This window comes from Nomascus leucogenys, chromosome 18 (genome assembly GCF_006542625.1).
Source record: "Nomascus leucogenys isolate Asia chromosome 18, Asia_NLE_v1, whole genome shotgun sequence".
In the NCBI taxonomy this organism is placed as follows: domain Eukaryota; kingdom Metazoa; phylum Chordata; class Mammalia; order Primates; family Hylobatidae; genus Nomascus; species Nomascus leucogenys.
Genome location: NC_044398.1, coordinates 94541924 through 94554361, shown reverse-complemented (window position 1 = coordinate 94554361; position 12438 = coordinate 94541924). Strand labels below are relative to the sequence as shown.

Genomic DNA, 12438 nt, shown 5'->3' with positions numbered 1-12438 from the left:
TTAGCCTGGCACGGTGAATGGTGGTGCGCACCTGTAGTCCCAGCTACTGGGGAGGCTGAGGCAGGAGAATCACCTGCACCTGGGAGGCGGAGGTTGCAGTGAGCCAAGATTGAGCCACTGCACCCCATCCTGGGTGACAGAGCTAGACTCAGTCTCAAAAAAAAAAAAAAAATCAGAATAGAACAGAACAGATCAGAATAGAATGATGGATCAGAATAGAACAGAACAGATCAGAATGGATCAGAATAGAACAGAATGGATCAGAACAGAACAGAATGGATCAGAATAGAATAGAACAGATCAGAATGGATCAGGATAAAACAGAACAGAATAGAATAGAACAGCATCCCAACCCCACTTAATCATCAGCACCTCCTTACCACAGGCCATGGGCACCTCCCACTGCCTTCTCCCTCCCCGCCTCTGCCTTCACCTCCTATTTCTCTCCATCAACCCTCCCTCTTCGTTTCCCTCAAACACAGAAACTTCCTCCCACCTCAGGGCCTTTGCTTGTGCTGTCACCTGCCTGGTCTGCAGTTTCTCTACCTACAGGTTCTTCATGAGGGTCTCAGCCCAATGCCACCTCCTCCAAGAGGCCCTTTCTGATTGTCCTCCCTGGAGTCACATCTCTCCCAGACACCTTTCATCCCATCACCCTGGTTTTTATTTATTTATTTTTTTATTTTTTTGAGACGGAGTCTCACTCTGTTGCCCAGGCTGGAGTGCAGTGGTGCGATCTCGGCTCACTCTAACCTCCGCCTCCTGGGTTCAAGTGATTCTCCTGCCTTAGCCTCTCGAGTAGCTGGGACTACAGGCGCATGCCACCACACTAGGCTAATTTTTTCTTTTTTTTTTTTTTTTGTATTTTTAGTAGAGATGGGGTTTCACCATGTTGGCCAGGCTAGTTTCGAACTCCTGACCTCAGGTGACCTGCCCGCCTTGGCGTCCCAAAGTGCTGGGATTACAGGCATGAGCCATAGCGCCCGGCCTCATCACCCTGTTTTGTTTCCCTCTTAACACCAATCACTGCCTGAATCTCTCAGATAGATTATTCGTTCATGTGTTTATCGTCTGTTCCCATGTGAGCTAGGAAGGGTGGAGATTTTCTTGGCCACCCCCATTCATGTGTCCCCAGGCACTGGAACAGTCTCTGACACATAGTAGGTATCTGGCAAGCTTTTGTCAAATGCATGAATGGATGGGCGAATGAATGAGATTCTTCTATGTTGTCAGTTCCTGGGGTGCACACATGTTTTGGTTTGTTATTGTCCATTATTGCTCGCTTAGCAGAGTGTCTCAGCGTGTCCCAAGGTGGACGTGTGGGACCAGATGTCCTGAGCATCGTAGGATGTTGAGCATCCCTGGCCTCTTTCCACGGAGATGCCAGTAATACCACTCCCTAAGAACAACTAAGAACTAAGAACAACCAAAACTGTCTCCAAACATTGCCAAATGTCAGGTGGGGGAGAGAATCGCCCCAGCTGAGGACTCTGGCCCTGCAGTATTTAATCCAGCACTTGGGCCCAAGGAGGGCTGAAAACGTGTCTTGTGACGAATTTGGGAATTAAATCCTGCCTCTGGAGCAGTTCCACAATAACACCAGCAGGTGGAAGCAGAGACCGCCCTTTCGGTAGCATGGTTGCCCTCACTTTGCAAAAACTTTCTTTTCCCCAGCATAGCAGCTGATCTTCCAATGGCGCTCATTTAGCCCCATGGGGCCGTGTGAGTAATCCACTCCATTTGCGCCTTTCCGGATTAGACAGGGACGTCGCAGCAACTTCCTGAACCCAGGAGCTGACAGCCAGTAAAGAAGTGCAGGCGTTGGTGGAAGTAGGAGGAGGACCATCTTGGGATCAGGCAGTTCTGAAGTTTGCTCCCAGTTGCATCCCTTTCTCTCCTTATGCCCTTAGTCCAGTTATGTTAACCTGCCGGTGCCTCAGTTTCCTCATCTGTACCCTGCTTTGCTTATCTCCTAGTCCTCATCATGGGCTACATATTTCATATGCCGCTCTCTCCTCAATCATGTGGCACCCCACAGAGCAAGGGCTGGGTCTGGAGGAGTCATTGCCCCCCTAGTTGCTGGTGTATACTGGCCTTCCTTTGGGTGTTTGTTGAATGACTGACTGACCGACTGGCATGGAGAATAGCACAGGTGCATAGATGTGGGTGTCAGCTATGATGATGACAATGCTGATGTCATCGTGGTGTCATGTCATTGTGGTGGTGATGTCATGTCATGGTGATGATGTCATGATGTTTGTTGAATGACTGACTGACCGGCTGGCATGGAGAATAGCACAGGTGCATAGAAAGTACTCAGTGGGTGTCAGCTATGATGATGACAATGCTGATGTCATGGTGATGATGATGTCATAATGAAGATGATGACGCCATATTGTTGATAACGGTGTTGTCATCTTTTAATCCACACCAGTATTCCCCAAACCATCAGGACCTCCCAGAGTTTCCTAAGCCAAAGGCTCCTCGGGCCCTCCCCTACATCTCATGACTTGGAATCTCAGAGGAACAGAATCTCAGCCATGGTTTTGGGTTAGAATAGCCTGGAGAGCTCTTAAAAAACACTGCTGCCTGGACACCAGCCCTAGAGAATTTCAGATGAAGGTTGTAGCCAGAGCAGCAGGATTTTTGGAAGATACCCAGGTGATTCTAAGAGCAGCAAGGTGACAACCCTTCTCTGTCACTTAACAAACGCCCCCCCACCTCGGCATTTATGCAAACAGTGGCTCTGGGCCAGAAGCCTCGGCATCGCCTAGAAGCCAGTTAGAAATGTGAGTTCTTGGGCTTCACCCAGGCTTCCTGGCTCAGACACCCTGGGGGTGGCATCAGCCCATGAGTATCAACAAGCCCGTAGAGTCTTGGGCATGCTAAATGTGAACAGCACTGCCCCAGGGACCCGGATGCGGAGCCCATTCCCAGGGGCAGAACACCAGGATGAAAGGAGGGATGGATTTTGCTGGGGGAGGACGGAAAAGGTGTGATTAGTCTTGAAGAGTGCTCTGCCAATTGGCCAACCTCTTGGGAGTCTTGCAGCTTCATATTGTAGACCTAACCCGACTCCGTAGAAAGCCAGTGTCATGCCAGAGTTATTTTAGAGCAAAAGGAAGAAAGCTCCCCAGAGAGCTCAACGCACTACAGGGCCCAGGAGGTAGGGCACCCTCCCGCTTTCCCAGACCCACCAGGGAGCTGATCCAAGGGACACGGGTGAGGAGGAAATGAAGTCGGAGGCGGCGTGAGGACTTTGCAATCTGTAAAGCTCTGTGTGTGATTAAAGGATCGTTTTTATTTCTCGCGAAGCGGTTTGGCACTCCCTCAGGCTCCTCCAGGCCACACGGACACACACGGTCATGAGCACACAGGCACTAGGATAACAGCCAGGACCCGAGCTTAGTCCACGGGGATTTGTGGGGGAAGTGGGGGGTGCCTGGCCTCCCCGAGTGGCCTTTGAGGAAGAGGAGGCCGCAGCCCATGGAGATGGGTCCGTGAAGCTCCGGGGCCAAGCCCCTCCCTCCCCTCCACGACCCAGAGCCCAGGCTCATATGGCCTGGTCCTGCCTTCGTCTCAGGCTGAGCTCGCGGGCTGCTGCCAGGAAGGCCGCCCCGGTGAGCAGTTCAGCGATGAAGCTGATCCAGCCCAGGGCCAGGGACCAGCCGAAGCGGATGTCCACCTGGTCCAGGAGGGCCTTCTCCTCCAGGAGACACAGCGCCTCCCGGAAGGCTGCGGCTGAATATGCTATGTAGACGCTGATCCCAGCGAGGGTCACCATGGCTGCAGGGAGGGCAAAGGGAGAGCAGATCAACCCCCACCCCGCCCCAGCCCTCACCTCCTCCTCCTCGCCCTGCCCAGCCACACTGCCCAACGTCCAGCGTCCTCGCTCCTTCCTGCCGCGGGACCTTTGCGCATGCTGGTCTCCCCCCTGGGTGCATTCACTCCTACTTCTCTGCCTGTCATCGGCAACTCCTACCCTCCCCACACATCGCAGCTCACGCTTCAATTCCTGGACTTGCCTGAGCAGTGATTCCACAGCACCATATAGTTGCCCATCACTGCCCAGGTCACAATTGCAACTTTGCATTCTTTTGTGCAATTTTTTTTTTTTTTTAGACAGAGTCTCGCTCTGTCGCCCAGACTGGAGTGCGGTGGTGCGATCTCAGCTTGCTGCGATCTCAGCTTGCTGCGATCTCAGCTTGCTGCAACCTCTGCCTCCCGGGTTCAAGCTATTCTCCTGCCTCAGCCTCCTCAGTAGCTGGGACTACAGATGCCCACCACCACACCTGGCTAATTTTTGTATATTTAGTAGAGACAGGGTTTCACCATATTGGCCAGTCTGGTCTCAAACTCCTGACCTCAAGTGATCCGCCTGTCTCTGCCTCCTAAAGTGCCGGGATTGCAGGCATGTTTGTGTAATTATTTAACTAACATCTGTCTCCCCCAGTGGCTGTGAGTTTCCAGAGGGCAGACGTGATCCTGTTGGTTTTCCCCATTTTCAATTCCCCAGCACCTAGAATGGTGCCTGGCCCGCGGTGGTTCTCCACACATATTGGATTTGAGCCACACGGTCCAGTACGATAGCCACCGACCAGTTACACATGGCTATTGAAATTTAAGTTGATTAATTTAAATAAAGTTAACAGCTCAGTCCCCCATCAGCACTCGCTGCCCTGGCCTGGTTTGCACCTCCCGATGCTCGGCCCAGATTAGGGAACTTCTCCACCATCGCAGAAACTTCTACCAGGCAGTAGAAGTACCACGCAGGTTTCGAGAATTTGTCATTGGGTGAACTATTAATGCTAGTATTAATAATAATTGTGAGTGGTTAGAGGAGATCAGAGCTTTGCAATATTTTCACCTCCAGACATCCCTTTTGTTTTTTTCCCTCTGTGGATTCCAAGGCTGCATGTGAATCACTGCTGTTTTTTTTTTTTTTTTAAAAAAGGAACATTTCAAATACACAGGGATACAGAGAGTGGTAAGGCAGCCAGCCACATGCCAGGTCCCATTTCTCAAAACCTCTGGTCCACTGAACCAACCAGTGGTGTTAACCTAGCCGTTGTCCGTCCACCTGTTGTTTTGTTTCGTCTTCTTTTCGTGTGTGCTGCTGTTTAATTGACAAGTAAAAATTGCACGTATTTATGGTGCACGGCATGAGGGTTTGATATGTGTTGTACGCTGTGGAATGGCTCAGTCAAACTATTCAACAGAGGCATGGCCTCACATACTTAGCATTTCTTTTGTGTATGGTGGGAACTAAAATCTACTCTCAGCGATTTTCAAGAACACAATAGGCTGTTGTTAACTGCTGTCACCATGATGCCCAATAGATCGCTGAACTTCCTTCTTTTGAACTGAAATTGTATGCTCTTTGACCAACATCTCCCCATCCTCCCCTGCCCCCACCCCCAGCCTGTTCCATTCTCTCTTTCTGAGAATTTGACTGTTCTAGATTCTACATAGAAAGGAGATCATGAGGTGTTTGTCTTTCTGTGCCTGGTCATGCCCATTTTTTAGTCGATCAAAGCAGTATCTATCAGAATGGCTGATCAGCAGGAGCGAGTGAGGGTGGCTGGAGCGAGGGTCTCTTGCCAGCCCACAGCCCTGAAGCTTGAAGCTATCATGAGTTCAGGAAAGGTAATATATATGGCTTCTTTGGTGAAATAATGAAAAGGATTCTTGGAAGCTGCTCCCTCTGCATTGCTCCTGTCTTGGAACCAGAGACTAAGCGATTCTGGACTGGAAACAACCACTCATCTCTTCCAACTGATATCCCAGAAGGGGAAACTGAACCCCACGAGGCCCTGGGATCCCCCTCCTTTGCTGAGGGTTCATACACAATACCCATTGCCCAACCCCCAGGCCACAAACCAGAGCCCCAGGCAGGGTGGGCACCTACCTCCAAAGAGGAAGAGAGTTCCAGTGAGCAGGAGGAGGAGGTAGGCTCGGAGGAGGAAGCTCAGAAACCCCGTCATCCCCCCAAAAACCATCAGGATCAGGCTGAGCGGCAGCAGAATCACAAACGTCCCATGCATGGCTTAGAAGAGACAGAGAGGATACCAGGCAGAGGACAGTTACTAACATCCTTCACTCAGTCAACAAACACTTCCCGAGCACCTACTAGAGCTGGGGAAAATCCACACTGTCACTACCCCTATGACTATTACTTCTACTGTTTCTGCTGCTGATGATGACCATGACAACAGTGGCTGAGGCTCATCGTGTGCAAGGCTGTGGGCTTTGTTGTTGTTCTTTTGTTGTTGTTGTTGTTGTTTTCTTTTTGAGACAGGGTCTTGCTCTGTCACCCAGGCTGAAGTATAATGGCACGACCATGGGCTCACTGCAGCCTCAACTTCCTGGGCTTAAGGAAACCTTTCACCTAAGCTGCCCGAGTAGCTGGGACTGCAGGTGTGCACCACCACACCTGGCTAATTTTTTTATTTTTGGTAAAGATGAAGTCTTGATATGTTGCCCAGACAGGTCTCAAACTCCTGGGCTCAAGCAATCCTCCTGCCTTGGCCTCCCAAAGTGCTAGCATTACAGGTGTGAGCCACTGTGCCTGGCCAGAGCTGGTTTCTAACAAGAGGGAAGCTACAATGCAGATGATCACACACATCATTAATTATTCATTACAAGAGGGGGTGTCAGGAACAACTTGGGATTGGGGGATGTCTGGCAGTGGTTTGTGCCTTGGCTCTGCCTCCACAGCCGTGGGACCTTAAGGGATCTAAAAACCACTGTGGTCTTTAGCATGACATTTTGTCGACAGCACTTGCTGATCATTTGGAAGTTATCCTTCTCCCAAGGCTGGCTTCACTGACTGGAGTGCCGGCCCCGTTCTCTACCAGAACACATTTGTCGCCACAAGGAGGAGCCTCATGCAAGCTTTTTGGGTTTTGTTTTGTTTAAAGTTTTTGCCAGCACCTTGATTGCATCATGCAAGCTTTTTGGATGGGAAAAAGCTTTTGGGGGGAGCAGGGACTCTGTGGATGAAGGGCTTTGGGCATTGAGAGAACTAAAGGGGACACTGTTATTCTCAGGGCTTGAAGACCACGTGATGTGTGGGATAAACAAAGTGAAGGGGGAGATGCTGCCCCCTGGTTGCAGAGCCAAACGGATCCACCTGGAGAACAGTCCTGCGTTGAATGTATTTCTCTTGCCTCCTCTCTAGTAGGAACTGGGGCCATTTCTAGAGAACTCCCAAGCCCAAACAGTCAAAGATAAATAATAATACAACCTATAAAATCAGCCAGTGGAAAAGATGAATGACAAGAAAGTCAAGACCCATGGTGGGGGGCGAATGGAGGAGGAGGAAGTCTAAGGTTTCAGGATCTATACCTCTACCACTAGTTTGGCTCTGAGCTTCCCAGCAGCCAAAGAAAAAAGGGAAACAAGTGCAAAGTTATTTTTTTATCCATTCTTCATTTACCAAATGTGTATCGGTTGTTTACTGTGAGCTGGGTGCCAAGCATCTTTAAATCCTTTTGGCAATAGGATAGGTATGAAAATAAATACTTTCTTATCCTTCAGTACAGGCTAAGCATCATTTGTTCCAGGAAGTCTTTCCTTACACTGCATTCATCACTGTCCACCCAGTCAAGGGCCCTTCCTCTGTGCCCCCTCAGCACCCCATAGTGACGGGCATTTATTACCTAGTGTTGAGGGCATCTGAGTCACTTTTATGTATCACCTGACAGGACATGAGTTATTTGGCAGGGATGATATTACTTCCTTGTGCACAATTGTATCCCTGAGTTTCTAGCAGAGGTTCTGTTCTGGGACATGGTAAGTGCTGAAGAGATATGTGTTGACAACGTATTGAATGAATGAGTGAGTGAATGAGTGAATTTTGAGCTAGACATTGTGGCTCTCAGGCAGGAAAATATGTCAGTTTCTAGGAAATAAGAAAAAACTGAGGGAGCCTAAGAGGTCACCTCATGGCGATAAAAAATATAGACTTCAGAGCCGGATTATTTGCACTGTAATTCAGGCTGACTGTGGGGTCCTGGGCATGTCGTTTAATTACTCAGAACCTCCATTTCCACTTCTTATGAAATGGAGGTAAAAGTATACGGCTCACAGAATTATCATGAAAATAAGACTTATAAAGATCATAGGGCAACATGGGGCAATGTAGTAAGATGTGCAGTGTTGCGTCCCATAGAGCAGGCACTAAATAAATCGTAACTCTATCAATAATAAAGATGATGGCGGTAATAATAACTTGGTCCGTGACCTCCACTCCGATCAAATCATTTTGTCTTCAGTCCCTGAAGTGGCACTAACTTTGCTGAGTCAAGAAAACAAGACTGAACTTCCTCCCAAGGCTGTCCTGGGATAAAATGTGATTACAGGGGATGAGACCTGTGGCTGGTCTTTCTTTCTTTTCTTTTCTTTCCTTTCTTTCTCTTTCTTTCTTTTTTTCTTTCTTTCTTTCTCTTTCTTTCTTTCTTTCTTTTTTCTTTCTTTCTTCTTTCTTTCTTCTTTCTTCCTTTCTTCTTTCTTTCTTCTTTCTTCTTTCTTTCTTTCTTTTTCAGGGAAAAGTCTTGGGCAGGGAAGTACCACAGCTCATGCAAAAACCTAGTCCTTTAAAATCCATCCCCCGCACACCATCGTCTCACAGTGTGACCAAGAAAGGAAATCATTTCTCATTCAGAAATTGGAATAAGGTTTCCCAGAGTTGATGCAGCCGTGGCGGCCCCATGTGAGTTCCCCAGCCGTGCTGCAAGCTGCCTTGATGTCCACATTCGATTAAATGTCTGGGTAAGAACAAGCCACCCAGGAGAGAGCTGTAAAGTCTCCTGCTGAAATTTGGTTTAGCTTTCTTTGTGTGCGTGCCGTATTCTTTGCTACATTTTTTTCCCAGGATTGCGGTTTTGGAACATGAATATTGATTCCAAGTTCTGTTCTACTTGGAAATGTTCCCATCGCTATAGCCACATCTCTGAATGCACTTGGGGAAGATACTCCCCTTTGGAATGTGGATGTGATAAAAATAATCATCATCACCAATTTTGTGGGGGCTGGGTTATTTGGGACGTGGTGGATATGTGGTTTCAGAGTGAGGGGTTACAGTCAAAAGACCACTGAAAAAGAGTCTGTGACATACAAGCTGTGTGACTTTGGACAAATGACTGGACCACTCTGAGTCTCGTCGGCAAAATAAGAGGGAAAACACCTGCCCACTGGTCTCCTAGAACTTATTAAATTCAGCAAACGTATTAACAGTGTCTGCTGTGAGTCTAGCTCCACGCTGAGCACTGGTATGAAGACAAAAATAAATAAGTCACAGACAGTTCCTCTCTTGCGGGCATGTTGACAGAGTACCTGTATGACTGACCATCCAAATCACACTTTTGAGAATCAAACAATCATCAACTGTATTAAATTATCTACCATGACCATAGGTGTCTACAGGGACCAGGCAGGAAAAACCAGGACAACTGGTCGCCCCAGTTCTCCGTTTATTGTTTCAGTAAACACTGATGCAACACCTGCCACCTATGCTCACCAGGGTTCCAATGTCAGCCCTATCACTTCCAGCTGCGGGGCTGTAGGCAACTTACTTTATAACTTTCAAGCCTCAGTTTTCTCAGTGAAATGGGAATACTAGAGCATGCACTTCACAGGATTGTGTACTGAGGATGAGGTAAAATGGACAAACTTCTTAGAATGGTGCTTGTCACATCATAAACTTCATAAAAGTGTTAAATGTTATTGTTTCTCAGCTTGGTATTGGGCTATCTAAATGAAATAATGTGCATGAAATCTTGCAAACCTCTTAGTAATACGGAAAGCCTGTTACAACCAAACACAGATCTAAGGCCATGAGACCTGATTCCCGTTCATCAACAAGCCTCTAATGAACGCCTGTGATGGAGGGAAAGAAGGAAAGAGTTTCCAGCTTCTGGGAACTGGTGTGGTGCGCACAGCTAGACCGCGGTGTTCTGCTGGATATTATCTCCTGGAACTCCAGCATCACACGAGGTCATCTAAGACCACAATGCACTGAGACCCAGCAAGGGCACTTCACAGGCTGTCCAAGCAGAGGTGTAAACAAGGTCTCTGCGCCACCCACAAAATATCAAACACCTCCTTCTCCCAGCTAATGTGACTGTCCCTACTTTCTCAATCACAGCCAGTCTGCCTCCCTATAGATAAGATTGAGATATTTGGTCACAGAATTGTCTCCACTTCCTGATATTACCCAGTCCAGAGCAAACCTCCACCTCCTTAGACCCTCCAAAGACACCCCATCAAAGCCCGAATCCCGTAAGTCCTTCCTAGCAACCTCTTGCTGAGACACCCCACAGCTCCCCATGGTGTGTGTTCTCCTTTGCTGCAATAAGTAACGAACCCCAACTTGAACTGCAAGGGTGTCCCCAGTGGTCTCTGGCTGGAGGGAATTGACAGGGGCCAGGGGCTCTCCCAGGCTCTGGCGAGTGGGGAGGCTATGATGGAGCAGGACGGAGGTGGCAGGGATCAAAGGCCAGCAGGACCTGGAAAATGTATTTCTTGTGATGTATTCTTGCACATCTCTGAACGCCCAATAACTTGCAACACAGAACCTAGAATGTAGTACATGCTCCCTGTGCACTGGATGGCTGAGTTAATGAATGAGAGTGGGAGAGAAGGAAGAAAGGAAGGAAGGAAGGAAGGCAGGAAGGCAGGCAGGCAGGCAGGCAGGCAGGCAGGCAGGCAGGCAGGCAATTGAGCATCTAATAGGTGCATTATTTTGGGATGCGTATCGTAGAGGTACAAAGTTGAATCAGACATAAATCCCACCTCCTTGGAACTTATAATTCAGAAAGGCAGTTCAGATGTAGACATAAATTGCTGTAATGTCAGGTGAAAGTGGTGCCTTAAGAGACTCAGACAGCCATGTGTCAATTCAGAGATGCCAGGCTAAGTCCACAAGATCATAGACCCTCCATTTGAGGCAGTGAATTCTAGAGGAAAGCGTGGAGTATTTAGAGTCAGACCTGAGTGTGGTTCTTACTAGCCATGTGACTTCAGAGGAGCTGCCTCATTGAGCTTCAGTTTTCTCATTTGAAAAACGGAAATGGACCATATTCATCTTGACATGAGGACCGTAGCAGATGACTTGGGCTCAAGCCCTCGACGAAAGCCACTTCCCTTCCCTCTACTCTGCGATCTAATTGGCCCTTTCCTTCTCCCACAGCCCCTGAAGCTGTTAAAGATGTCTGCCTTTAACAGCTAGAGAGGGATGATGTGGGGAAGCTACTGCGTTGGACTCAAAAGCAAACTTCCTGAACCTTGGATTTCCACCTCAGTTCTGTCATTCCCTGTTAATGGTCTTGGGAGAGAAGGATCTTGGGTCTGAGACCAGCCAGATACTCTTACTCACCATGTGACCTTAGGTAAGTCCCTTCAGCTCTGTGAGCCTTCATTTCCTCATTTGTAAAAAATATTTAAGACCTAAGACCTCCCTGCAGGGTTGTTTTCCTGATTGGCAATGTTTTCTTTTTTCTTTTTTGTTTTTTGTTTGTTTGTTTGTTTGTTTTTTTGAGATGGAGTCTCGCTCTGTCACCCACGCTGGAATGCAGTGGTGCCATCTCAGATCACTGCAACCTCCACTTCCTGGGTTCAAGCAATTCTCCTGTCTCAGCCTCCTGAGGATCTGGGACTACAGGCACCCGCCAACACTCCTGGCTAATTTTTGTATTTTTGTTAGTAGAGACAGCATTTCACCATATTGGTTAGGCTGCTCGCGAACTCCTGACCTCAAGTGATCCACCCACCCTGGCCTCCCAAAGTGCTGAGATTACAAGAGTAAGCCACCGGCAGTGTTTTCAAAAGCACTGAACTCAACCCTGAGCACATGCATTCATTCAGAAACAAATGCCTTGGGGTCCCCAGTGAGGGCCAAGCCCTGTCCTAGGGCCTGGGGACACCTCATTGAACAAGGCCACTGCCCTCATGGAGTTCACAGACGGGCACAGGAGACAGAGTAGCCAGGAAGCAAGGAAACAAAGATCATTGCAGGCTGTGATGTGTTACAAAGGAAATAAGTGTGATGATGCAGAAAAATAGGTAGGCAGTGGTGGTGGGGGGGCCTTGTTCTTAGATCAGGTGGTGGTATGTGTTTCCTGTGGCCCCTGTAATACATGAAGGCAAACTGGGTGGCTTCCAAGCAACAGGAATTTAGTCTCTTACAATTCTGGAGGCCAGAAGTACAAAATCAAGATATCAACAGGACTGTGTTCCCTTTATGGTTCTAGGGGAAAATCCTTCCTCGCCTCTCTTATGTCCTGGGAGCCGTTGGCAATCTGTGATGCTCCCTGGCTTGTGGTTACATCACTCCAATCCCTGCCTCCATCCACACGTGTCCACCTTCTCCTCTTCTTATAAGGACCCTTGTCATAGGATTTAGGGCCTACCAAGTTAGTCCAAGATTATCTCATCTCG

General features: G+C 48.4%; 1 protein-coding gene across 4 annotated transcripts in view; it reads right to left on the bottom strand.

The window, feature by feature from the left end:
* TMEM114 (transmembrane protein 114) overlaps window positions 1-12438 on the bottom strand; it is a 50863-nt gene that overhangs the window by 26058 nt on the left and 12367 nt on the right. For 2 of the 4 annotated variants that reach the window (XM_030798194.1, XM_030798192.1), the window contains exons 3-4: window positions 5909-6046; window positions 3282-3786 (exon numbers count right to left, since the gene is read on the bottom strand). The exons of 1 other annotated variant lie outside the window; for it this stretch is intronic. In XM_030798194.1, coding sequence (XP_030654054.1) covers window positions 3554-3786; window positions 5909-6046 — 371 coding nt within the window. In that variant the 3' untranslated portion in view covers window positions 3282-3553. Of the gene's footprint in view, window positions 1-3281; window positions 3787-5908; window positions 6047-12438 lie in introns of those variants that run through there. One more of the 4 variants, XM_030798193.1, reaches the window with a different exon arrangement.